The sequence below is a fragment of the Denticeps clupeoides genome, chromosome 16 (genome assembly GCF_900700375.1).
Source record: "Denticeps clupeoides chromosome 16, fDenClu1.1, whole genome shotgun sequence".
In the NCBI taxonomy this organism is placed as follows: Eukaryota; Metazoa; Chordata; class Actinopteri; order Clupeiformes; family Denticipitidae; genus Denticeps; species Denticeps clupeoides.
In genome coordinates, this window is record NC_041722.1 from 15,864,417 (window position 1) to 15,889,966 (window position 25,550).

General features: G+C 44.3%; 1 protein-coding gene across 19 annotated transcripts in view; it reads left to right on the top strand.

Moving 5' to 3' along the window:
- Positions 1–25,550, top strand: part of LOC114765607 (pleckstrin homology domain-containing family A member 7-like) — a 93,510-nt gene that overhangs the window by 50,357 nt on the left and 17,603 nt on the right. For 9 of the 19 annotated variants that reach the window (XM_028955821.1, XM_028955824.1, XM_028955819.1 and 6 more), the window contains 11 exons: positions 761–872; positions 3,182–3,286; positions 4,258–4,330; positions 5,192–5,292; positions 11,095–11,270; positions 14,474–14,860; positions 17,907–18,441; positions 22,663–22,746; positions 23,191–23,316; positions 24,123–24,176; positions 25,327–25,407. In XM_028955821.1, coding sequence (XP_028811654.1) covers positions 761–872; positions 3,182–3,286; positions 4,258–4,330; positions 5,192–5,292; positions 11,095–11,270; positions 14,474–14,860; positions 17,907–18,441; positions 22,663–22,746; positions 23,191–23,316; positions 24,123–24,176; positions 25,327–25,407 — 1,834 coding nt within the window. Of the gene's footprint in view, positions 1–760; positions 873–3,181; positions 3,287–4,257; positions 4,331–5,191; positions 5,293–6,562; positions 8,229–11,094; positions 11,271–14,473; positions 14,861–17,906; positions 18,442–22,662; positions 22,747–23,190; positions 23,317–24,122; positions 24,177–25,326; positions 25,408–25,550 lie in introns of those variants that run through there. The other 10 variants (XM_028955827.1, XM_028955823.1, XM_028955829.1 and 7 more) reach the window with 8 other exon arrangements.

Consider the following 25,550-nt stretch of genomic DNA (forward strand, 5'->3'; position numbering starts at 1 on the left):
AATAGGGAGAGTGAAGTTGCTCCAGGGGGACTGTCCCTGCAACTACTGATTGTAAGTCACTCTGGATAAGAGCGTCTGATAAATGCTGTAAATTTAAATGTAAATGTAAATGTAAATGAAGTGATTGTCATTGAGAAACACTGCAGCAGTGAGCAGTGGGCAGCCGTGAACGGTGCGAGCAGTGTGTGGGGACGCTACCTTGATCAAGGGGACCTCAGTGGCCCCTGCTTGGTTTGGGATTTGAACCGTCAACCTTCTGATTAGGGTCATACAGTTGACACAGCACACACTTTGACCCTTTCTGCACACAAGGAAAAACTCCACTAAAAACTACAAATTAAAAGGGAGAAACTGGTATTTTTGGTATTGTACCTCTTGATGGTTTCACACGCTATGGACCAAGGCTTTTTAAAGTCACCATGTTAAAGTATTCCCAGACTTACTTTACTTGCTGTGTGGAGGAAGGAAAGCATTTCCATTCCAAAGCTTCTGCAAGGTGTCGGATCTTTTCATAAAAACGTATTTGCCTTTTTATAGATTCAGGAAAAGTATTAATTTCTCTGTCATATTTAATACTGAGACGTTCCAGAGTTTTAAAAAATTTTTCCTCTGTGCGTCACGGCGTGGATGTGAATTGCACCATTTCCTGGGGACTTTGATAAAAATACTTTTTATCATCATTTTAAACACTCTGCGATGCCTGCGTAATGTAAAGTGGAGTGTTCTCGCCAGTCACAGATTTCTTTCTTAACCTTTGTAGGATAAACTCACGCATGTCCAAGCCGCCGCCTGAACACTGGTCACCCGGTATGGTCAGCAAGCCTTCCACCGGCATGACGTCATCCACAGTGGACGTCACCTCAGGTTCGAAGGTGAGAGTTCAGCCCTCTGCTGCTTTGCGTCTCGATTTTTTGGGGGACTGATTCCAAATGTTGCTTAGCAACTAGTTTGCTTTGTCATTGAACTTCAAAGAGTAAAGAGCCCTTACCAATCAATAACCAGTTATTCTGCCAGTTAAAGTGTTGCCAGGTTGAGTTGCTTTTTTCACCAGTACAAAATACTTTTATCTGTATCAAAACTGCCATTAATACTTACTGTTCTATCTACCAGTATTGTTCAATACCCAGTCTTACTGTTCAAAAAATACATGAATTAATAGCTAATAATAGCTAATAATTCTGAACTACTCAGATTGGCAAGAAATCATGTAATTTGGCAACATTAACTTTAACTTTACCTTTAACTTTAACTTTGGACGACTTTAACAGCAGTCATTTCTTTAGGCACCAATGTCCTCTTTTCTGCTCAGGAAGCATGGGAACTAATATGAAAATATATTAAAGAACTGAACATTACTGTTTCATATAGATACCTGCAATTCTCCTACTAAATCTGAACGTACAGGATTGTAATACTCTGTAAAGTCAATATGGTTCAAGATATTGCGTTTAATCGTCTGCCACCCTGCATGTCCTGATTAATGGCCGCAGACTGTAATGGGTTAGTGATTTCATTTTCCCACTTGGTTCCTGCGTCCGAAAACTCAATAATGCTGCTGCAGTTTCACCAACCACAGTCCATATTCACTACCTTGCTGCGGCGACTGCTCCGGATCACGGCATTAAGATCCATCCGATTAAATCTAAGATGTACCTGTCCGAAACGATCATGTTTCACAACTCAGGAAACCTGTGAAACACTGCGGTCCCCATGCTTCCTGTAATCTGTGGATTTATGTTTTAAAAGTGTTCACTGGGTGAGTCTACGGTGATGTGACGTGGGAGAAGATGTCATCTCTCTGGTGTACTGTTGGCATGACAAATATTACAAGCCGGACGAGTGCAACAAGTTCCTGGATATTTTTTTTTTTTAACGCAAATTCTGAATTGGTTACTGAATTCTTCAAACCTCTCAGACCTTTTAAACGTGAAGCATTTTCAGGCCCATCCTGTCTTCAGCAGGCATCTTCTCTGCCCTTAAAATGGGCGGAGCACACCCTGCACCCCGAGACAGTGTGATGGGTGAGACAGCAGCTCTGCTGAAGCCAGGTTTCTCTGCCAGGTGTGACTGCTGTCCCCTTTTTTTGCACCTCCTGGCCCTGACTGTAGCAGGGACACCATCTGCCAGACGTGCTGGAGGTGTTGACACCTGGCAGTAAGGAGGTGCTCTCTGAGCCGAGGTTTCAGAGGGTCTTCGGTTTTGGCTGCTTGCGTCCGAGGGCACAGTGTCAGCGCGATATGAGCTTTCCAAGGCTGGATGATCAATCCAGGCCCTGACAGCATCAGTCAGGGTTCGTTTCAAGAAGCACATTTTCACTTCCACCAAGCCGCTGACAATATCAAGACTGAGTCTCCTTAAATCTAATGTACATTTCAACATGCTTGCATCTGCATTAAGGCTATCAGACGTAACATATTAATTTCTGTGATTAATTTTAAATATTTAAGATGTTAAGATACATAAAAGCGAGATTTGATTATTGTACTCCCACTTTTGTCACCAGATGTAGGTACCACATCTCTGTGAGACACACTCATGGTACATATAAACCGGCCATATGCTCCATATGTTGGTTATTTGAGTGGGAAAGACATTAATTATGTCTGGTTGTCATATATGGGTGACCGAATTTTCATCTGGTTCATTGGAAGTACGGTAGATTGGTAGGTAGTTAATATTGCATTTTCTTTCATTACCTGCAGGGTACGGTGGCATTTGAGCACCGCGCCGCATTCTATGCGCTTGACTTTTTTTTTTTTTTTGCTCGAGGCTGTGGGTTTGTATCGAGCGGCAGAGGAGCTTTGGTGAAGTGGGTTTAATGATCACGCTGCAGTGACAGACACTTCCCGAGACAGACGCCGACGTCCCGGAGCCGATCTTTCATTTTGCTCAGCTGAGCGCTTGCTTGTTCCGAGGGGAGGGGGGCCGCACCAACCTCCGCCGCAGTTATGCAGAACTCCTTCCTCTCCGGCCCTCGTACCGCAATACGTCTAAGCGCTTTGGGGACGCCAGAAGCCAGGTTTATGTTTAATGTCCCCGCCCTGTAAAAGCCCATGAAGTGCTGCCGGTGCCTGATGGGCTTCTTTAAATGCAGAGCATGCGTTTACCGTAGAAACGCCGTGGATTGCAGGGGGCGTGCCGGCTGCCTCGCATTTGCTCAGGAGCTGCCTGCTTGTTTCAGGGTTCCAGGGCCATCGGGAAGGTGCACAGTTTTGGCAAGCGGGAGCAGGCCATCAAGAGGAACCCCAACATGCCGGTGGTGGTCAGGGGCTGGCTGTACAAACAGGTGCGTGGTGGGACTTTTCTTCCATAAACGCCTTCATCAACGCATTCCGTTTAAGTTGAGCAATGGAAGCCCGAGCGTAAACTCGGGGGTCCCCCAGTTATGTCAGCGTGATAAACTAGCAATGCAGCGGCCGGGCCATCCAAACGAAACAGTGGGGTTTTTCATTAGCTCGGCGCGCCAGGGCTCCCCACCAATAAAACTGAGTAAAGGATGGGCCTGGTGAGAGCTGCACAGTGTAATTATATGTATGCCTGTGTGTGCCCCATCTCTGTGGGTGTTTAATAAAGAGCCGAACAGAGCGTTTATTAATGTAGACAAACTGTTCGCAAATGGGTATTAAACTCACTGGCTTTTCAGGGCTTTTGCGTTCTTCATACGGTTCTTATGTCATGGTGCCGACAGATTTGTTGTTATTTTTATGGAAATCCCTTTTGCTCCATTGAACAATTGGCCAGTCATTGTCAAGAGAGAATGCAAAAACTGTAACGGTGGACGTATGAAGAGGCTACACTGAAATGTTCTTTTCTTCGTAGGTGACCTTGATTTATTGCTGCAGAAGAATAAAAGTATAAACTGACAATAGCAGCTTTTGTGCTGTGACTAATTCATGTGCTGATGATGGTGATGATGGTGATACTGGTGATGCTGGTGCTGCGAGGCATTCAGTAAAAAGTGGGAATGTTCTAATCGTGAACTAGGTTATGCCGGGTGGTCATATCTCTGTGAACATCATATTTCCCATTTAAGGTTAGGATGAATGCAGCCATCGTAACTAATTGCTGACCCAGGCCTGAACAGAGACTGAGCTAGAACAATTGGCGCTAAAACAGAGCAGAGCCGTAATGACATGCATGAAGAGTGTGTTCTTTATTTGTTCCCTGTAAAAAGCCCTGTTCCCCTGCTAATGCCCGTAATTAAAATACAGTTCCAGCCGAGACGAGCTGAAATAACCTATGCGCCATCCCCTCCAGGACAGTTCCGGAATGAGGCTGTGGAAGCGAAAGTGGTTTGTGTTGTCTGACTACTGCCTCTTCTATTACAAAGGTGAGTCACCACGGCAACAGGGACTCCGATTTAATTTGCTGCAATTAAGTCGGTCCGAAGGGCATGTTGTATTGAGCTATGAAATTAGACTCAGGCGTTTTAATGCAGTTATCAGTCGCAAACTCAACTTAGGATCGAGACACTTCTTGTGCTTTGATAACCAGAAAAAGCTTCATCACGATTATCAAAATTTCATCAGCATTAATTCAATAAATAAATATAGGAGCTTTTAATTGCAGAAGTTGCACCGGGTGTGTCATACAAGGAAGGACAACGCTATAATTTCTCAATGTAGCTAATGTGTGGTTCATGAAATCTTATCAATGTGTTTACAACCTACATTAAACAAAGGCCACTTCAATGGCTTGGAAAGGTGCTTATTAAGAGCTGGCAAACACTAGAAAAAATCACACACTTAATGACCAGACAACCAGGCTCGCAACTTGATTTTTGATCATGCTGACCATGCACCCGCCTGATTTTGGCCACAGTTGTTCTGGAAACAGCTACTCTACCCATTTTGCTGCTTCTTGTTTGGTTGTGTAACATTTTTGCATATTGATTATGTTGAAATGTCATGGTTGCAAAGGCAGCATAACTCGAAATGTTATGCATGAAAGAAATATCCACTTGGTCCTTCGTGGGCAGTGCACATATTAAAATGATAGTTTCGTTGAAGTGACCAGATTTCGCATTTGAAATGCACATTTAAAACGGTGCGAGAACATAACCTTGAAGAAGCCTTGTAAAGTGGTCGCCACACAAACTACTTCAGCCACTCTATTTTTGAAAGTGTAAAAATGTCACAGCTGGCGATAAGCCGCTGGCTCTGATGGACCCTTTGTGTCTCTCCCTCCACAGACAGCCGAGAGGAGACGGTTTTGGGCAGCATACCCCTTCCCAGCTACGTCATCACTCCGGTCGACCCTGACGACCACATCAGCCGTAAATACGCCTTTAAGGTGGGCCCTTCAGAAAGTGCCATGTTGTTGTCTCATAGGTTCTATATAGCTCTTTGTTTGCATATATTGTTGGCTGTTCCATTCGTGGTCCGGGATGAACATTTCTTCCATGTTCCATCCTTATATATATCAAATTGTGATGGTAAGATCTTATATGTACCCAGTCATGTAAAATCTGAATTCAGTCTGCACGTTTAACCAATTTTTGTCACTGCTGTTTAAACATCTATCAATGTAATAATCATGAACGTGCATAAATTCTCATATTGTCTAATGACGTCTGTGTCCTACACCAGATATAATAACTCGTCAGGCTTGTTGTCATGAGTTTTTGTCCTTTAATGTGATGCCAGTGTTCGGCTCCCTCTGGGCAGGTGTGTGCGGTGGGCTGAGTGTCGTGGGTGTTCTGCTCTGGGTGTATGTGTGTGTATGTGTGTTACTGACCTGTTACCATCTCCCACGTGCTGCCTGCGTTGTTGTTGCTGTGTTTACAACTTGTTTATCTGTCTGCTATCTTTCTGCATGCCTGCTCCAAGACCCCTTTCAGAATTAATCAGTAAGGGCGAGGTGCTCATTCTTAAAAATCCAAGAGATTCTCACTCTTTGTAGGTAATTTCCAAGGTAATTTATTTGGTGGAAACTGTCTCCCCCATAATTTTACAAAAATGGATGCATCTGATCACTGCTCATCAGTCAGCAGCAGAGTACACCAGACATTTACATTTATGGCATTTATCAGATGCCCTTTTCCCGAGCGCCTTACAATCAGTAGTTACAGGGACAGTCCCCCCCTTGGAGACACTCAGGGTTAAGTGTCTTGCTCAGGGACACAGCGGTAGTAAGCGGGGTTTGAACCTGGGTCTTCTGGTTCATATGCGAGTGTGTTACCCACTAGGCCACTACAACCAGCAGAGCCCCTGTTCTGTTCACACCTCCTGTTTCCCTGGGCCGGCGTAAGAGCATGATAGTTTCTAGGTTCGGTGGGTGGGCATTTCAGTCCCCCAATTCATCCATTTCGGCTCATGTGACGTCAGGAGGTGGCACAGGTGGCGTGGAAGCTGATCTAAGCCGGGTCTGTGTCACCCATTAAAGGCGGCGCGGCTTCCTCCTGAATCCAGGGCGGTTACTGTATTCCACTTCCTGTTGGTTACATGCCAGGTTCGTGCCCTGTCAGCAGTGCCACGCAGAGTATTTGAAGCCGTATCCGGAGGGGGTTTAGCGTTTTTTTTTTTTTAGTTTCACTCCCCCTTGAGTGTTTGTCTGTATGCGTGCTGGCCTTGTTTTCCGACCTGTCAACACCCTTTTTACTCCAGATACACAGAATACACAATAAAGACTAATAAGATCCCCTGAAGGTGGAGTAAGTTGAAGTCTGACTTTCCTGTTTGGTACGGAGCAATGAGAGGTGATGGGGTTCAACAGTGGGTAGTAACAGAAAAACTATTCATATTCACACAACCAAGCCAAGCATATCCACGTTTTTTTTTTTTATTCAATGCATTCATGCACAAAGTATTGTTTAGGATTCTATGTAGTTTATTTATTTTAAAAAAATGAGATACATTAGCAGCAATGATTCAAATTCCGTGATTTGTTTCGAGCGTATATTAATAGCGCTGTTGAGTTTCGGTCTGATTACGACAAATTCTCTTTTTCGGACTGTGGCCACTATTTCCAATCTGCTGCACAACACGCTAAGCATATGGCTTATTTGAAGTGAAGTGATAGTCATAGTGAAACACTGCAGCACAGCACATGGTGACAGAATGAAACGTGTCCTCTGCTTTTAACCATCGCCCTTGGTGAGCAGTGGGCAGCCATGACAGGCGCCCCCTGGGGAGCAGCGTGTGGGGACGGTGCTTTGCTCAGTGGCACCTCAGTGGCACCGTGGCGGTTCGGGGATTCAAACTGGGGACTCAGGGATTCAAGGCAAGCAAAAGCATACTTAGGATTTCAATGAAATCATAAATGTATTCATAGTGATCTGTATGGCAAAGAGGACAAACTATCTACCCATTTTATGTAAATATCTTTTCATCCATTTACATTTACATTTACAGCATTTATGAGACGCCCTTATCCAGAGCGACTTACAATCAGTAGTTACAGGGACAGTCCCCCTGGAGCAACTTAGGGTTAAGTGTCTTGCTCAGGGACACAATGGTAGTAAGTGGGATTTGAACCTGGGTCTTCTGGTTCATAGGCAAGTGTGTTACCCACTAGGCTACTACCGCCCCATCCAGAGCGTGATCTTCAATGATAGCTTCTCTTATAGCATTGCCGCGCTTAGCGCCAGTTTGAAGGTGGTGCCCTGCGTCTCTTAAACTGTCAGATTTTTCCCTTCGGGTTCTCCTGTTAGGGGTGACAACAGTGGATCAACTGGTCTGGTTGTCCACACAAAGATTTGGATTTGGCTTGGGACTGGCACCAAGAAACACTGTCACATGCGTCCCCAGTAGCTGGGATTAAACTGCCTGATTTGTAATGCACTGTAAAATTATCATTAATTTTGTCTCTTTTTAACTGCTAAAGTTAAAAAAGTGAGCAAAAGATGAAGCCAAGCCCTGGCACCTTACTTCTAACCATCGTGTGTGTGCTGATTCCCTTTGTTTTCTCCTTACTTTTTGTTGACTTGGTGTCTCTGGTTTGTACCGGCAGTTTGAAAGTTATTTATTACCAGCCTCAGAGCTGGCGAAGGTCCAGCAGATAACCATTGACATACAGGCAGTGATCATTAACTTTCTCTTTTCTCTTTCTCTCATTTATTTTGAGTGAGCCAGCGGCCTTCCTCCACCTGTTCGTTCAACTCACTCTGTTTCTCTCATTCCTATTGGCCGATTGCTTCCCCATGCGACCTGGTGTGTGCACTGTCGGAGCGCGTCCATTCCGTCCGGAGGCCTTTCCTGAGACTCTCAGGCACCCTCTTGCATGAATAGGTATTTTACCACACCTCACCATCATCCCAGGACCACCCTCATCCCCATCATCATCCTCAGCACACCTCTCCCGCACTCTTCTGCTGAAAATGCGCATTTTTGGGGGAATGCGCCTCAGCGGTTTTACAGCACGTTTGCATGCCCTAAACGGACCCCAGGTATAGGTGATGTTGGTGTGCTCCACTCAAAATGGAAAGACTATTGATTATAAAGAACAGTATTCAACATGAGTTAAATTGAAATGTATCCCCAAATTGAAACTGGACTACAACGTCACCTCCTGACCACTCATCTGTTTGGTCCCTTCGTAGAAATGTAGAGCCCTGCCCACTTGCAAGCCCTGGCATTGCAATGTTTCATGGCACCAGTTGTTCTCACCCCGATCATCTTTCCACATGTCTCCATAAGCATCTATAGGCTTTTCACATGCTCACTGCCATCATTATGATTGGTCATCGTTGAACTGAGCCCTTAAATAGAATACAAATTGAAAAGAAGGGAACAAAGAAATCTTCAGTTTTCACTTATTGAGCATGTGTGCATTCTATTTGTATGAATAGTGTATTTCTATGTCCTGCTAGTAAATGTGAACTGTTCGGGACTATCAGAGGAACGAGGAACGGTGTAGACTGGCCACAGACTTCTTACAAAGAAAGCTATATTTAGCTCCGTTCTCAGCACAGACAGGCCAGACAATGAAATCATGCTGTGTGGTACAATGAGCGCAAATCTTATCTTGTGAGCACCTTAAAAATAGCCGGGCTGCAGATAATGCTCTGCTGTTCCAGAATGCCGGAATGGTTAGTCTCTGTTGACGGGTTCCGTTCTGCCCACTTCACTGAGGGGCCTTTGTCGTCCTTTTGATCACTTGACATTGGCGAGGGAGTCCGTTTCTATTCGGTGGCGTGTTGCTGCGGCAGCGAGGCTCCTTCACAGCATGCTGGGACAGATCAAGGAAACCAAGCACTTTATTTCCTGGCCTGACAAGTGCAACAACTGCGAGTTTTTGGGACAAGGACACCTGTGAGTACATCAATGTTGGAGCACAGGCTGCTACTCGCTAGCATCACTAGTTTGGACATCGTTCCCTTTGTGGCAGTGTCTGTAAGCGACCAGACTCTTTCGTTTCCCCATTTAAATCCTTGTTGAGTGTGTTTGCTTGGGAACGTTGGGGATGTGTCCCATAGATCTAGTGTTTATAGAGATCTGCAGTGTGTGTGCGCCAGTGTGTCTGCATTAAGGGCAGGGGAAAAGCTCTGGTGTCAGTGGTGTGTGTGTGTGTGTGTTTCTGTTACCATCAATAAATAATTTCAAAACGTTTCCTATATGCAACCTATAATTCTACAAAACAAATTCATTAGGGGGGAAAATATAAAGAAAAAAATATGCACACCCACGCCTGTGTGCATTAGTCTATGTGTCTGTGTATGGTGTGTGTGTGTGTGTGTGTGTGTGTGTGATTTTGGGCTAAATAAAATATAAATGTTGGTGTCATTGTTGTTGTGTGTGTAAATCTGTGTTGTTTGTGGGCTGCATCTGTGCATTAGCGTGTATGCTGGAGATTATCTGCACGCATATGTACTTGCGTCGTGTCCCCGTGTGTGAAAAATCTGTGTGCGTAGTGTACTGTGTGTATTCTTGTGTGTGTGTGTGTGTGTGATTGTGCGCCGCTCCATGCCCCCCCCCCCCGCACGTCCACTCAGCGCTTTCCTCTGAACGCCTCAGCTGTGCCCTCGCCGGAGCTGCTGCACCAGATTAGCGGGACTGTGCCTTGTCCAAACAGCCATTGTCACTTCCACAGGCCACAGCGCTCCTATAAAACACCTCACAGGCTACAGTGGATAACGGTGAGCCTAGCCCGCGCAGAGCTGATATTTAACTGGCAGTGGGCTATTATTGACACTGCGTGCCACTATGCTGGGGGTCAAACTGGGCTAAGGAGAGGTCAACGGCCCCAGTTTGGGTGGAGCTGGCCGACACAACACACGTCGCGTGGGACCGGGACGATGTAAAGCGCCGAGCTGGGGCTGCGATTAGTCCACTGGTCGGTCTCGTCAGATCTCATGTTCCCCGCCGGAATGGGGCAGATTAGGCCCAGCGGCCCCTGGGTTTGGCAGGGCGGCAGGGTGAGGCCAGCAGCAGGGGGGTCCTGGGTACGAGCTCCCTGTTCTGTGTGTCTGCGTTAGTAATAGATGTGCGCTTGTCCTCTGTTGCTGCAGCTGGTTCGGTTTACAGCGTTGTGCTTCTCCTACTCGTTCCGGGCCGGTCGGTGCATTTCGCTTCCGTGCATTTAAGGCACGATTTTGGGGTTGTGCTCGCAGTGTTATTCGACGAAAGATAAAGGGTTTTGGAAGAAATGAAGCAGTGATGCCTGAACCACAAACCTTGCATGAGCAACTTATAAAATATATTTTAGGAAGAATTGGCTTTGTTTTTCGGCATACTAATTGCCTTCTTTTTGCAATTAGCAGGAAGGATTGAGCGGTTTCCTGCATGGAAAGTCTCCCTCTCTGATCGTTGCACATCGAATGCACTGAATGTGCTGCACCGTACTTAATGAAGCTTACACAATATAATGGATGCTTCGGTCAAACAGTTGCAAGCGCCGTTTTTTTTGCCACGTCTCAACTTTTCCTAACATGTGCAATACAAAAACAGCATAGCTGCACTGCAGCTTGTTGATGTCAAAACTAGTCCGGAGGCTGTACTGAATATGAATGAGACTGGAAGTGGGAAGAGGAAGGGGGGCTTTGTGACGCAGGACGTGTGACGGCGTCGGATCCGAGTCGACCCCTTGGTTGCGTGCGCTCACTCACTCGCTCGCTCGCTCGCTCTCACGTCCCCGCCTTTTTTCCTCTCTCCACAGGCCACGCACACAGGGATGCGCTCCTACATTTACAATAAGAACTCTGTGATTGGCTCGCAGGCCGAGCACGGCGGCATGAGGACGTACTACTTCAGCGCCGACACCCAGGAGGACATGAACGGATGGATAAAAGCCATGAACCAGGCTGCTCTGATGCAGAGCCATGGGGTCACAAGGTCAGGACATGCATTCGACACGTAGATACGAATTGTATGGTCTTATTTTGAGAATAACGCCAAGTGAAGGGACATTTATCAACAGACATTTGAAAAACTTTCATGCATCAACAGTCAGAAAATTATCCAGATTGTAAAATTTATCCAGATTGAAAACCAAATATGTGTAGTTAGGTGATATGTCTATTCAGTGTTTTATAAGTCAAGTTTGTTGGGCATTTAACAATTTTATGTCGCCCCCTTGTGGTCTCCAAACCACAGTTCCGCAGTTCCAGACTTAACATAAGCCAACTGGAAAAAATTGTCATAAAATAACTCAGCATTTAGAGAAGGAGCTGTAGAAAAATATGGCTGAATGTACAAAACATATGAAACAGATTCTAATTTTTGGACTTTAGGTATTTTTGACCAGCAAGCCGTATTGTTTTCCTGGTACCTACACCGTGTTACACATTTACTTTTTGGTTGGGCATATTTTATTAATTCAGTTGGTGTGAATAGTCTGATCAGCATATTTCCCACTACTTGTATTCAGATAAATAATGTAATAACTTAAAGTGTAAACACTTATGTTAACGCTCATCTGTGATGGAGTGGGGACACTATACTGTGAAGATGTAACACACAGAATGCTTGCATGCACCACTGGTAACTGCAAAGTCAGCTTTATGGGAGGGGTGATTTACATTCCTGGCCATTTTACTGTCTAGAAAACCCTTTCCTCTTCACAGTTGCACTGATTTCAAGGGGGAAGCTCAATGAAAGCAACTGGTCAGCAAACTATGAAATCTAATAAGGTTTACTTTTTATAAAGTGCTTTTCGAAAGCCCTTCAGGATTTGTGGTGAGGCCAGACGTTCTCCACGGTTCTGGATGGTTTGAAGAAAGGCTTTAATTAATCTCAGAGAGGCAACCTGATAGACAGAGAGGGGAATTTTATTGCTTTAACTTCCCCTTGTGGTGTCTTAAATTTCCACAGGTGGTGGTGCCTGTTTAGTGGCTCAGACTCTGAAAGAATTATGACATGATAGGTTACTTGTACTACGTTCTTCATGCATTTTAGAACCATTCGGCTCTTCAGGTTGTAGTCTCTGTTGCCCCTGCAGTTCCAACCCTGACCATGATCAGATATTGTATCGATTTTTTTTTTGTGAAGATTCTGCGCAGCCCTTGCAGGTAGTCTGACTTCTGCATCTGCATTGCGTCTCTGCAATGAAACTTCCTTTTCTCCTGGGTGGTTTCTGTTCTGTTCACACACGTATATTGTGTGGGTATTTTACGTTTATGTTGTTTTTGGCATCATGGGCCTGGTAAGCTCTGCGGTACCATGGTATTGGGTACACTGCGGCAGGCTGCCGGCATCTGTAGCCAGCTGAGTGAAGTCCAAACACCCGAGCTCAGCAACAGCCTGGGGCCGAGCCAGCAGAGCCTCCACTCAGCCTCCCCGTGGGCATCGTCGCCGCATATCAAGCAGGCGGCGCGTTTCGTTCGCAGACACAGCCTGGGATGCGTGACCGTTTCCTCTCACCTTAATTCAATTCTGAAATTAATTGTTGTTCGCGGATCAGCCTGGACAGGACAGTGCAGTAGCTGTTGTGCTGTACCACCATTGGCAGATACTGCTGATCATGTGTCAGCCCTCTCCTTTATTCCGCAGTTCTTGTTTTCATGTATTTTTTACACGTTAGTGCCATCTTGAGGTTGATTGTCTACATAGCAGGTCTTCCTCTGGACCTCAAATCTTGTTTTCAGTCGTCACATGTGGTTATTGATTGATGATTGGCCATATGATATAGCTGAAGGAGGTCTGGAAACACAGGACTGGGTGGGTCGTGAGTTGGAAATAATATTTAAAATATCTCAATATAATTTGACACGTCTGTACAATCGTTTGGATTATGAAGCCAACGTGAATTGCATTAAGATTAGTTAAATTAATTTTCAGGTAAAAAAAAAAACAACAACTTTTATATTGATCACACTGAAACCACAAACCAGTAACTGTTGGCCACTAATGTAAACTGTGCCGACTGGTTATGACACAGTGAGGCTGATACCTCCTAGTTTAAGCTCTAAAAAAAAGAAAGGAAGTCAATGTGGCTGTTTCTGTGGAGTTTACATGTCCTTGCTGTGTTTGCGTGGATTTCTTCTGGGTTCTCCGGTTTCCTCCTGCCATCCAAAGGCATGGACTGGTGATTGTGTATATTGTCCATAGGTATGAGTGTGTGAGTGAATGGTGTGTTTGTCCCAGGATTGGCTCTGGCACCCATGACCCTGAGTAGAAAGAAAGGAGTGAGTGAGTGAAACCTTGCTGCTGAAACCTTGTCCAAGACCTGCCTTCCAATCTAATCTATTCTTCTCAAAACTTGTCAAAAACAACTGATGCACACTGAAAAGAGCCTCACTATGATGTAGTGACCCATCTGAAAATGAAATATTGTTCATGAAACTTCATATTCTCCGTTTAGCAGTGATGTTTTGCCGTGAAATAATGGCAACACACTACTAAGGTCTAGCAGTGAACATGATTTATAGGGACGCTTTCACGTAACGGCTTATTGAAAACGCTCCTACTCCTGAATTTTAATGTCCTTCTGTAATATCTCCTTCGCAGGCATGCCGGCCTGTCAGACTTGATTGGAAAAATTGCCGTGATTCACAAAGATGCGTCTGATATTGGATTAATGGCTGATATTGAAAAATCACGCAACCATATAACTACACATAGATGTTACAGCAGCTCCATTAATTTCTCCGTGGGTGGAGGATATTAATCAGTGGAGTTTGAGGAAGGATGAGCCACCTTGGGATTTTAGTAGAATTTAAGAAAAAAAATGTCAGCGCGTTGGTGTGTGTCTGGCTGAGAGACTCCCAACAGACCGTCTGTCCTTTTCTGTAATGACTTTTAATGAATTGGCCCTTTTTTTTTTTATATAGGCCTCTCACTGCTGCCGGAGTGGAGCGATTCCGTGCGGAGAATCTCCGGCTCAGCCAAATGCCTCAGCGTCCCTTGGTCTCGCGTGTGTTGTGGAACAGGAGTAGAGAATGTAGGGAGGGAACATGGGAAGTCATTAGTCAGAGCGAGATTAATTAAAATTTGATCTGAGCCGACTGCTGACCAGCGATGGACGCCACACTCTCGGGGAACGGGTCATGTCTCTTGCTCCTGGTTTGATGATCCGTCTCTTCTCCTCCAACCAACAGGGAGGTGGAGAGGCCAGACAAAATTGAGCAGCACGGCGTCCCGCAAACCAATCACATCAACAGCTGCGGCAAGAGCTCCTCCCAGCCCGAAGGTGTCCGCCAATCAGAGAGAGCGGAGGGGTCAGGCCGGGAAGTTGTCCAGGCGCATATGGAGGTGGAAGTGGATGGCCTCTCCATCGAGTCTGCAGCTCCCTCGAGACCCTCCTCCACCCTCCCTGTGCACAGGAACGGGCTCCCTCTTGGAGCCCCGCCCTCCGACCAGAACGGGAATGTGGTGTACAAGCGGGGCCTGGTGCCCCGCACCGACACAGAGAAACACGTGCAGAGGCAGACAGCGCTGGCTCAGGTGGAGCATTGGGTCAAGGTGCAAAAAGGAGATCCTAAAAGGTCAGCAAGACTCTCGCTTTGTAGCACAAACCTCACATGCTGCGGGCTGAAATGAATATGTAAATTTGAATAATTATAGGAATTAATTAACATAATAATGAGCGGCCTCATGTAGATTCATTATACCAAATTCTGGGTAATGTATATGGAAACTGGGCCAGAAATGTTTTCCTGCCAAGTTGTAAACCGAAACAAAGAGTGATGAGTAAATATAATTTCTATATTTCTCAAATAAATAATTGTTGCTATAGTTTGAGAATAATATACATTAAAATATCTGGACTTCAAATGCATATCTGTCATGTTACACAGAGTTAATTTAGCAGCTTTTGTGGTAGACGTCTCACAAACCAAAACAAGCCATGTAAAACAACCCCCCCCCCCCCCTCTCTCTCTCTCTCTCTCTCTCTCTCTCTCTCTCTCTCTCTCTCTCTCTCTCTCTATATATATATATATATATATATATATATATATATATATAAAGAAGAAAAAATTAAAGTTTATAATAAAAGGTTACAATATGAAAACAATAAAAAAAAATCTGGTCATTTACAGAAGGTCTCATGCTTTACAGCTGTCTACATAGTAAATAGTTTGTTGTGTAATTGCGCCCTCTGCTGGTTGAAAAGGCAGAAACGTCCCAAGCCAGCAAGCACTGCTGTGAATACTAGTGCACAGAATAATTATGAAATTTGGATACACACCAATCAGTCCCAACACCAATCTGTGTAATAAGTTTGGTAAAAACACTTCCAATAAAAAATGCACATTTCTTTAATATTGTAAGAAAGATTAGAGTTTCTTTCCTTCATTAAGCTGGTGCTTAAGTTTGAGAATTCAGGTTTGGTTTTAACCTTGGTAAATGCTCAGATTTATTGGACTGCCCACACTTTTGAACAGAGTTCCTTTTCCTTTTCATGTTTCAATTGTACAGTGCAGAAATAATGCACAGCACTTGCATAAAATGCATGGAAGCCCCACCTCAGAACTAACAGGACTGCTGCTGTTGTCTTGGTACCATACACTGCCCTCCATAATTATTGACACCCCTGGTTAAGATGTGTTCTTTAGCCTCTGATAAATTCACATTTGTTCTAAATATAGGACCACAATGAAAAAAAGAGGAAAATCCAACCTTTAATTCAAGTGCATTTATTCAGTGGGAAATATCCTACATTAAGAAATAGTTATTTTACATCAATCACGTGTGCCACAATTATTAGCGGCCCTGATGTTAATACTTTGTACAACCCCCTTTTGCCAACAAACAGCACCTAATCTTGTGCTATAATGTTTTTACAACATGGTAGAATACAGAGAGAGGGATCTTCGACCATTCCTCTTTGAACAACCTCTCTGAACAATCAATCATCCAGCAACCTTGTTCCTCTCCTCTGCACTCTCCTCTTCAGCTCACTCCGCAGGTTTTCAATGGGGTCGAGGTCTGGGGACTGAGCTTCATTCTGTGTCTGGTGAACCATTTCTCTGTATTTTGTGGGTCATTATCTTGCTTCATCTTCAAGATTCGTCTTCAGCTTTTGAGCAGAGGCCACCAGACTTTGCTTTAAAATGTCCTGGTATTTCAAAGCAATCATGATGCTTTGCACCCTAAAAGGGTTCCCAGGGAACCACAGCATCACCGATCCTCCCCCATACTTCACAGTGGCCATGAGGTGCTTTTTTGCATACTCATCTTTGTGTGGTCTCATTTGACCAAAGCACACGGTCCCAGTTGAAGCCCCAGTTCCGCTTAGCAAACTCCATACGTTTGCATTTATGATTGTGAGAAATGTTTTTTCCGTGCATGCCTCCCAAACATCTTGATTGCATGATGGTTGTTTTGGAGACTTTGTGACCCCCAAGAGGCTTCCATTTGTTGCAGTCCTTTAAAAGTCAGCTTTGGAGAACTTTTTGTTTCTCTTACCATCCTCATCTTTGTGTGTGGAGGCGAAATAAACTAGTGAAGGTCGACACACAACTGCCTTACTTGAATGGTGTGTTCCCACATTGAAGAGTGGATAAGAGAAATGGCCTCTGTGTCACGTCTTATTTATACCCCAGGGAAACAGGAAGTGATGAAATTCTAATTAAATGCTTCTAGGTGGTCTGATCAACTTTGTAAACTACTGTAGAAATGACAGAAATACTTAAAATACATTTATTTCCTAGGCATTGTTTGGTGTACCAATAATTGTAAAACTATTGATTGTATGAAAATTATTCATATGTTATATCTACGTTGTTAGTCATAGTTAAATTGAATGTAATTTTTTTTCTACAATTTTCAGTGTTAGAGTAAGCTTCTGCAATAACAATTGAATTTATTTGAAGGCTTTTAACACATATTTCCCTGGGGTGCCAATAATCATGGAGGGCAGTGCATGTGGAGTCTGGTTCTTGAGCTTTTTTATAGGCATATGACAGAACTGCTATATTAGGCAGGTGGTTTTAATGTTGTGGATGATCTGAGTATTTTGCACAGTGCTTGCTGTGTTTACACAGAACATAAAAGTGCTTAAAATTTAATAAAATATAATGTTACATATTCCAAACATAGTTAAAGCTGTGTGTCCTGCTTATTTATTTCTGCTGAAGGTTGGTGTTCAAGGTATCAGTTTTTTGGTGTTCAAGGCTAAAATCTCCAGTAATTGTAACATTAAATCCTCAGCAGAGGTGCACATTGATTTTTAAAGGGCTTTCTAGCCGGCCTTAAATATTTGGAGTCAGTTTCTTGCAGACTTCGGTCTGCAGCTCTGACTTTTCACGCCCCCCTTCCATAAAAGCTGCAACGGGGGATCCAAAACATTCTGGAATTTTTCAAGCTCCTGTTTGAGTCGCTGCCATAATTCAGAATTTTTTATGATAACATGCCAATTTATTATTCATGATGTGAATTGTGTATCTTTTTTCTTTTTTACATTATGAAGCCAAAGTTTGTCTGACAGTTTGACAGGGGGGTGTTAAAGTTTCAAGTCCCATGTGCATTTATTCAGCAGTCAAGGCTTTCTGAAAACTGAAAGTGATGGACCTGCCTTTATCCCCTCAGCCACCCGTCCTCCGAGTACACACTGCCGCGCCGAACCCCCCCTCTGCAGCCGAAAGCTGTCCTCGTGGAAGCCTACCAGTCGCTGCCAAAGACCATCCGGCACCCGTCCCTCGGGGGCTCCCCTCCCATCCCCCGCAACCTGCCCAGCGACTATAAGTACGCCCAGGACCGCCTCAGCCACTTCCGGATGTCCACAGACGAGCGGCTGGCCAACCGCGAGGGGATGGTGTGGCAGCTGTACGAATGGCAGCAGCGGCAGCAGTTCCGGCACGGCAGCCCCACCGCGCCCATCTACTCCGGGCCGGACTACGTGGACGCGTCAGCGTTCCGCATGGCCCTGGAGGTGCCCCGCTCCATCTCGGTGCCCCCGTCCCCCTGTGACATTCCCCCACCGGGGCCCCCCTCCAAGTCACTGTCCCCACGCCGGCCACACACCCCGGCCGACAGGGTGACGGTGCGTCCGCTGGACGAGGTGCCCTCGTCAGAGCTTCCAATGGCCTGTTCTCCACGACGCGCCTGCCCTCAGATCTCGAAGGTACCGTCACACTTCACACATTTCAATTACATTTGTAATTGAACTGCCTCTATTATTGCCTACCTGTACCCCCAAAGCTTAACCTCACTAACCAACAAAGTCATATTTTTCATTCAAATATGATTATTATTAGTATTACTAGTATTTTGTCCCTGACAAAAGTCTTGTGGCTTGTGTACAAATTGACCTCAAGTGCCGCTGAAATATATTTCTAATCAAGATTGGCTCATTTTATTCCCAACAACTTTTGTAATAATGTTTCAGTGCAAAACGAAACTGTCAAAAAGTATTTTAATATTCAAAGCTGGTAAAGCCCATCGAGTCAATTTTGGCAAAGACATAAGTGTTGTCGCCTTGTCATATGAGCTTCACATGTGACTAATAATGGATCAATTAGGTCTCAGGGTCTCAGGTGTGTAAAAAAAGAACCCCAGTACACTAGACCTTCAGATCAAAGTGTTGGTTATTAAGAGGCTGAAGACCAGATCCACTGCTGATGTGGAAGACACCTTCAATGTGTCTCAGCATCAAGTATAGAGGATTAAAATAAAAGATTTGAAGAGACTGGAGACGTTTTTGACAAGACCAGGTCAGGCAGACCCCGCAAGACAACTGCTCTAGAGGAACGTTTGTTGGCTCAAAAATCCAAGGCCAGCGCATTTTCCACTGCAGCAGAGCTCCGCGAGACCTGGTCACCTGAAGTCCCTGTGTCAACCAGAACAGTTTGTCGGATTATGTCTCGAAATGGCCTCCATGGTGGAATCAGTGCCCAGAAGCCAGCACTAAACAAAAGACAATTTAAAAACCGTGTGGCATTTGCCAAGGCCCACGGCCTGCTAATAGGATGGATGCTGGAAAAGTGGCAGAAGGTAGAATTTTCCGACAAATTTTCTGTTGAATTACACCACAGTCGCCGTAAATATTGCAGGAGACCTACTGGAGCTCGTGTTGATCTGAGATTCACCCAGAAAACAGTGGCAGAAAAAACATGGTCTGGGGTTTCATCCAGTATGGGGGTGTGCGAGAGATCTGCAGGGTGGAAGGCAACATCAATAGTCTGAAATACCAAGAAATCTTAGCTACCTTTTATATTCCCAACCATAAAAGAGGCCAAATTCTGCAGCAGGATGGTGCTCCATCACATACTTCCATCTCCACATCAAAGTTCCTCAAGGTGAAGAAGATCAAGATGCTCCAGGATTGGCCAGCCCAGTCACCAGACATGAACATCATTGAGCATGTGTGGGGTTGGATGAAAGAGGAAGCATGGAAGACGAAACCAAAGAATATTGATGAACTCTGGGAGGCATGCAAGACTGCTTTCTTCGCTATTCCTGATGACTTCATCAATAAATTGTATGAATCCTTGCGAAACAGAATGGATGCAGTCCTTCAAGCACATGGAAGTCATACAAGATATTAAATTTGGATCTCACAGCACCACTACTGACATATTTTTGCATTTGCAGTAAATTTGTTCAATTTCTGTATAGGCAACAAAACTTTTGTCCTGCCAAAATCTGACCTTTCTGTCTTGATTAAATGATAAATCTTTTTTCAGTGAAACTAATTCATTTCAATGCATTAAACATCATTTGGTAGGGTTTTAGCTTTGCATACGAGCTATTTCTAACACCAATTGATTGATTTAAAGTGAGGTTAATAGCAGGTGTTTCTACAAAATAGATCAGGGACTGTATATTAGTAGACTGTACATATTTATAGAGAAATTCCATGTATTTTTGTCATCCATTTGGTCCAATGCATCCATTTGGTCATTTCATGGTTTAAGAACATTCATTCTGGTGCTCTCCACACACAAATTGTTAATGCAGCAGCATTTTGTATTCTCTCCCTCTCACAGTCACCCACACTCGTTCACACTCTCTCGGTCTCACTTTTTTTTCTTATTCTCACACACTCTCTGTCTCAGACACCTTTTCATTGACTCCCTTTCCCCCCTCATTTCGTTGTGCTTTTCAAAAAATTGTTTTGATCAGTATATGTTGTACGGTAGCAAAATGGGACACCGAGCAGCACTGTGGCGTCACACATCCAATGCGGGGTTATGGGGGTCACGGCTCCGTGTGTGCGGAGAATCCCCCATGTTGGTTCGGGAGAACACCCGTTTCAGTCCACTGTCCAAATGTGTACATGCTCGATGAATTGCAGCCCCAATATTGGCAGTGGGTCTGAGTAAATGAACAGCGCCTGCAATAAATAATAAAAAATTCATTGCTGAATAGCAAATTCAGAAAGGGTTTGTGGGAGATCACTATACTTAGATCTACCCACCAAATAAATTCCATTTTAGTTAAGTTTTTTTTTTTTTTTTTTTACTTTTAATATATTTAGAACACAACTTTCCCTAATGGGAGTTGTCCCCCTGGGAGAAGGTGTTGTCTGTCATTGCCAGTCTTGTGGGGTTTCTCACACACCACCGACTGGGATCTTCTCACAGTGGGGTGAGACAGAGCGCCACGCTGCAGAGTGACCGTTGCCGAGTGGAGCTCTCATGGGAAGCCGGGCCTGAGAAACGTCGGCACTGCTCTTTCCCCTCATCTGGCCTTTCATCCACGCCAGTCACACAGTCCACGCCCTGTGCCTGCTTTCCAGGTGCCCCAGTGAGTGAAAGTGTGTGTGTGTGTGTGTTCGCCACAACCCCCTCCACATGAGAACCTCTGCTGTGAACCGCACACACTCCGCACACAGTGCTCACACACACCCATCATCCATCACACACACTCCCCATTCACAAACGCGCTCGAGCAAAGGAAGTGTCACACGCAGTCCCGTCCCACAGAACTTGTGCGAAGTCACTAATTATGTAGCACTTAGGGAGGACACAGAAGAAACGCTCTGAACTGGCGGAACATGAAACTCCCCCCAAACAAAACCGGCCTTATTCAGTTTAGCCTGTAGTTGACTTTTGGGTGCATCCACCACTTTGGCTGGCGAGCAATTTTTAAAAAAATGTATTTATAATTACATTTTTTTTTTTTTGTACTGTTGCGCTCAGCGGACCTCTGCGAAACATCATTAACATCTGTGTTATTAGTGGTTGATGCTCCTTGCCAAAGGGCTTCTTAACTCCCCATAAACAGGCCCCATCTCAAACATCAGCGCTGGTCTCTTTCTTCTGATCTCAAATTTAAATGAAAAACCTATTATGCAGCAAAAAACAGAGCCCTGGGAATAATCGCGCAAACACGCACACATGCAGCTCCTCTTGCTGGTAGCAAACAAATGTTATTTTAGGATAGCAGGTTGGTGCTAATTTATGTGTAGTTAATTAAATCTCTTGTTGTTTGGAGGCCTTTTAAGGGCCAGTGATGGGCTGTAGCGATTTTGTGTGTTAAGCAAAATTGTCAAATCTTCCGAGCCCTGTGGCAGTTGAGATGAGAAGCACACCTTCTGTCTGCAAATAAACAGCAGTCTCTGCTGGAGAAATGTGCAATTATGAACATTAGTTTTGTGCGAAAACTTCCATAACTGACTTCTGGGTCGACTTTGAACTTGAACTCGAAACTGGGAACTTTGGGTTCTTAACAGAAAGTGCAGGGCCTGTGCAAAACATGGTATTCATAAGGAATTTCTCTTTCAAATGTCAATATATTGATCATTGATCCGCTTATTGGAAGCAGTGTTTAGTTTTTAAAATTAACAACATTTAGAAGGACAGCACAGTTGATGTTAAAGGTCCCCTATTTCCTACTGCTCCCCTAAAACATTACGTACCATCGCTACGTACCGTCATGGCTTCCAAATGAGCGAAGAATTGCAGTTGCTCTGTGACTGGATGTAAAAATTAGGTGGTAGGTGGTAGAAGCCTAGTGGGTAACACCCTCGCCTATGAACCAGAAGACCCAGGTTCAAACCCCACTTACTACCATTGTGTCCCTGAGCAAGACACTTCAAGACACTGTAACTACTGTAACTACTGATTGTAAGTCGCTCTGGATAAGGGCTTCTGATAAATGCTGTAAATGTAAAATGTAAATGTGAATTAGCACAAATGTATATTTTTTAGTTCCGTCACGCAAGATATGTCATGAGACCTTTAACAGACAAGCGTCTCCATCTAGTGGTGCTTTCTCATGTAAAAATATATACCAATAAGCCTCCACCAAGGTTTGTTTCTTCAAGTACTGATGCAAAATAATTTTGCTGAATAAAAAAATATAGTAGCATTAATGTCATTTTGTTGATTCCACCCCTCAGACTGCACAAATAGAGAGACGATCAATGCCGAACATGGGCTACATCACGCATACAGTCAGCGCCCCAAGCTTGCATGGGAAAACGGTAAGAACCTAACTTTAGTGTAATTATGGACATGTCTGAAGTGTTTACAAGACCCACAGATCAGCCATAACATTAACACTGATATTGAGGGGGCCCTCGTTTTGCCACCAAAGCAGTCCTGAAACGTCCAGGCGTGCACTCCACTGGACCTCTTTTGCCGTCTAACGGGGCTCGACATGTTCACAGGCTCTCTAATAGATCCCACCCACTGCCGGGTGCAGATTGTAGCCCCTGTGTTTGTTGCTAATGTTATGGTCGATCTGTGTATATACGGCACATTGTTTATCAGTGAGAAAATGTCTATTTCTATTTTTGCAAGATGCACATATATGTTTGTAAGGTCCACAGTAACTAAGACAGAGTGGTTGGCAAAATTCGTCTCTGTCGCCGCCCTGGTGACAAGGTTCTTAAGTGCTGTTTCTGCGCTTATTCGCCACCCTGCAGCCGGAAGAGCTGACCCTGCTTCTGGTCCAGCTCAGGAGGCACCAGGCCCAGATGGCTAGTGTTCGCAACGACACGTTCGCCCACCTCCAGCAGCAGAGCAACGGCCTCTCAGGTTACAGCCTGCAGGTCAGGCACCGTAGCCATGACATCAAAAGCCGCCCCACCATCCTTTGCCTGCGAATGCGTCCCATCATTTCTTTTCCTGTCGATTCCAGAGGCCCCTGCTTTTTTTTGGCTGAGCCCCCACTTCATCTGCGTGATTGTCGTGAATCTTGTGTCCTATGGTGCCATGCTGCCTGCTGGCATGGGTAGATGTGACCGGCTCGGACTGTAGGCGTTGATACATGAACCTGTGCCGTGTTCTGATAGCACATGTTCAATGTCTCCTGCAGTCCTGGCCGCAGAATTTCTCTCTTTTTCTTTTTTTTTTTTTCGCATGCTGCTTTTGGAATGCAATACACAATACAAATGCGAAATGTTTACATTCATAGCCTCTATATTTATAAAGTTTTGTGAATATTTTAGACAGTATCGATGCAAAATGTCTGTGATGTATGCTGTTAATAGAATGCATGCCTTCCATCGTTGTTTTAAATGAATTAATGATAAAATATGCGGGAACAATCATTTTCATAAGAAAACTATACAAGTTTCTCAAAAGCTTTTGTGGCTGACAGCATTAATGTAATTAATTACGGTCCTCTGTTAACCGTGAGTTATGGCCGTGGCCCTAAATTATGGAAGTTGGGTTGTACGTCTAATCTCGTGAAGTATGCAGGTATATAGCGAATATCCAGTCTCACAGCTGACTGAATCACAAATCGCTTCCAGTGAACTAGAGGTGCAAACACTGTGCAGGCATGGGGCTACCACTACCAGCCTGCATTGCAGCTTCCTGTCATGTGACCTGTCTTTCCATTCCCCATCCAAAGGCAGATGATACTTACCTGCAGCTGAAGAAGGACCTGGAGTATCTAGATCTGAAGGTGGGCCCATTGAAGCTGATCTGTTTCTTCTGCGTTCTTCGTCCTGTTTTCTCTCCTCCTTGTCTTCTCTCCCTCTAGAAGACTTAAGCTGCTCTCCTGCTTTTCCTGTTTAGTAACATGTTCCCCCCCCCCCCCCCCCCCCCCCCCCAACAGCATCATATGATTAACCCAGACAATACAAGTTCTAATGTGATATGTGGGTGCATATCATGGAATTGTACTATTTTCTTGAAATGACTTTATATGTACAATTCATTGTGGGTCCACATCTCAATTAGAACAGCTTTTGAAACTGAACTTGCTTGATTGTACTGATTTTTTGAGTACTGTGTAAGGGACACATTTTTCCTGGAAGCATGGCTGAAATCAGTGCAATTTGTCAAACTTACCATTGTCCAGGAGGGTATACCACAAAGCACACCCACCCATTGGGCAATCTGAATTAGTAAGAAGAATTATTTAAATTAATATATTGTAATTATAAGACTAGGTTAGATAACTCGGACAAGGAAATGTTATATTTAAGACTCTGAATTGCCATGTTTCTCAGAAAAAAAGCTTAGAAATAACTGTTGTCTACAGTTACGTGAAATTAGTGCATTACAAAAAATGTTGAATTAATTTTGTGGTGTAACCCCCAGATGGTATAAGCTCCTGTTCTGTGTTGCATCTAATGGGATCTGAAGCTCTCAAAACCAGTTAAGATAAAAAACTTCATTTCCCATCAGGCAATTTTAACACTAGGGCTGCGCAGTTGATCGATTAAGAATCAATTACAACAAAGACCTTCATAACTACTTGAACTTCAATAAATGCCTGATGGTTCAAACATGAACTCAAACTACATTATTCCTAAATTATTTAGCAGTTTTAGTTCATGTTCTAGTACATGCATATTAGTAAATAAATTACAATCTTATAATGATTAACAGTCATTTTGTTACAATTGTGCAGCCCTACTTTTCCTTAGTTCCTTACAAAGGCTTTTGCTATAAACTTGCTTATGTGAACCACCACTGCAAAATGTGTTGAATATATATGTAAATAGCACCCCAGGCTCAAATATATATTGTTTCTTTTTCTTCTCCAGGCTTCTTTTAACAGGCAAGAAAGTTGTTAGCCAATAACAGCCTTTTCTGTCTTAATACAGATTAATAGCATTGAACCAGCGATTGCGTTCATTCGCAAAGTCTTACAAAACTCCAGTCGAGGTTACAGGTCCGGTCTGAAAGTAAGAACGGTGTGGGTACTGGACGCCGCGCTGCACTGTGTACATCGGTGGTGTTGGGTGTGGCCTTGTTATCCCGGACGAGTCGGCGCTCGTTGTTGTTTTTTGTGGTGTGGCGTAGCGCCCTGTCAGACTAGTGTGCATGC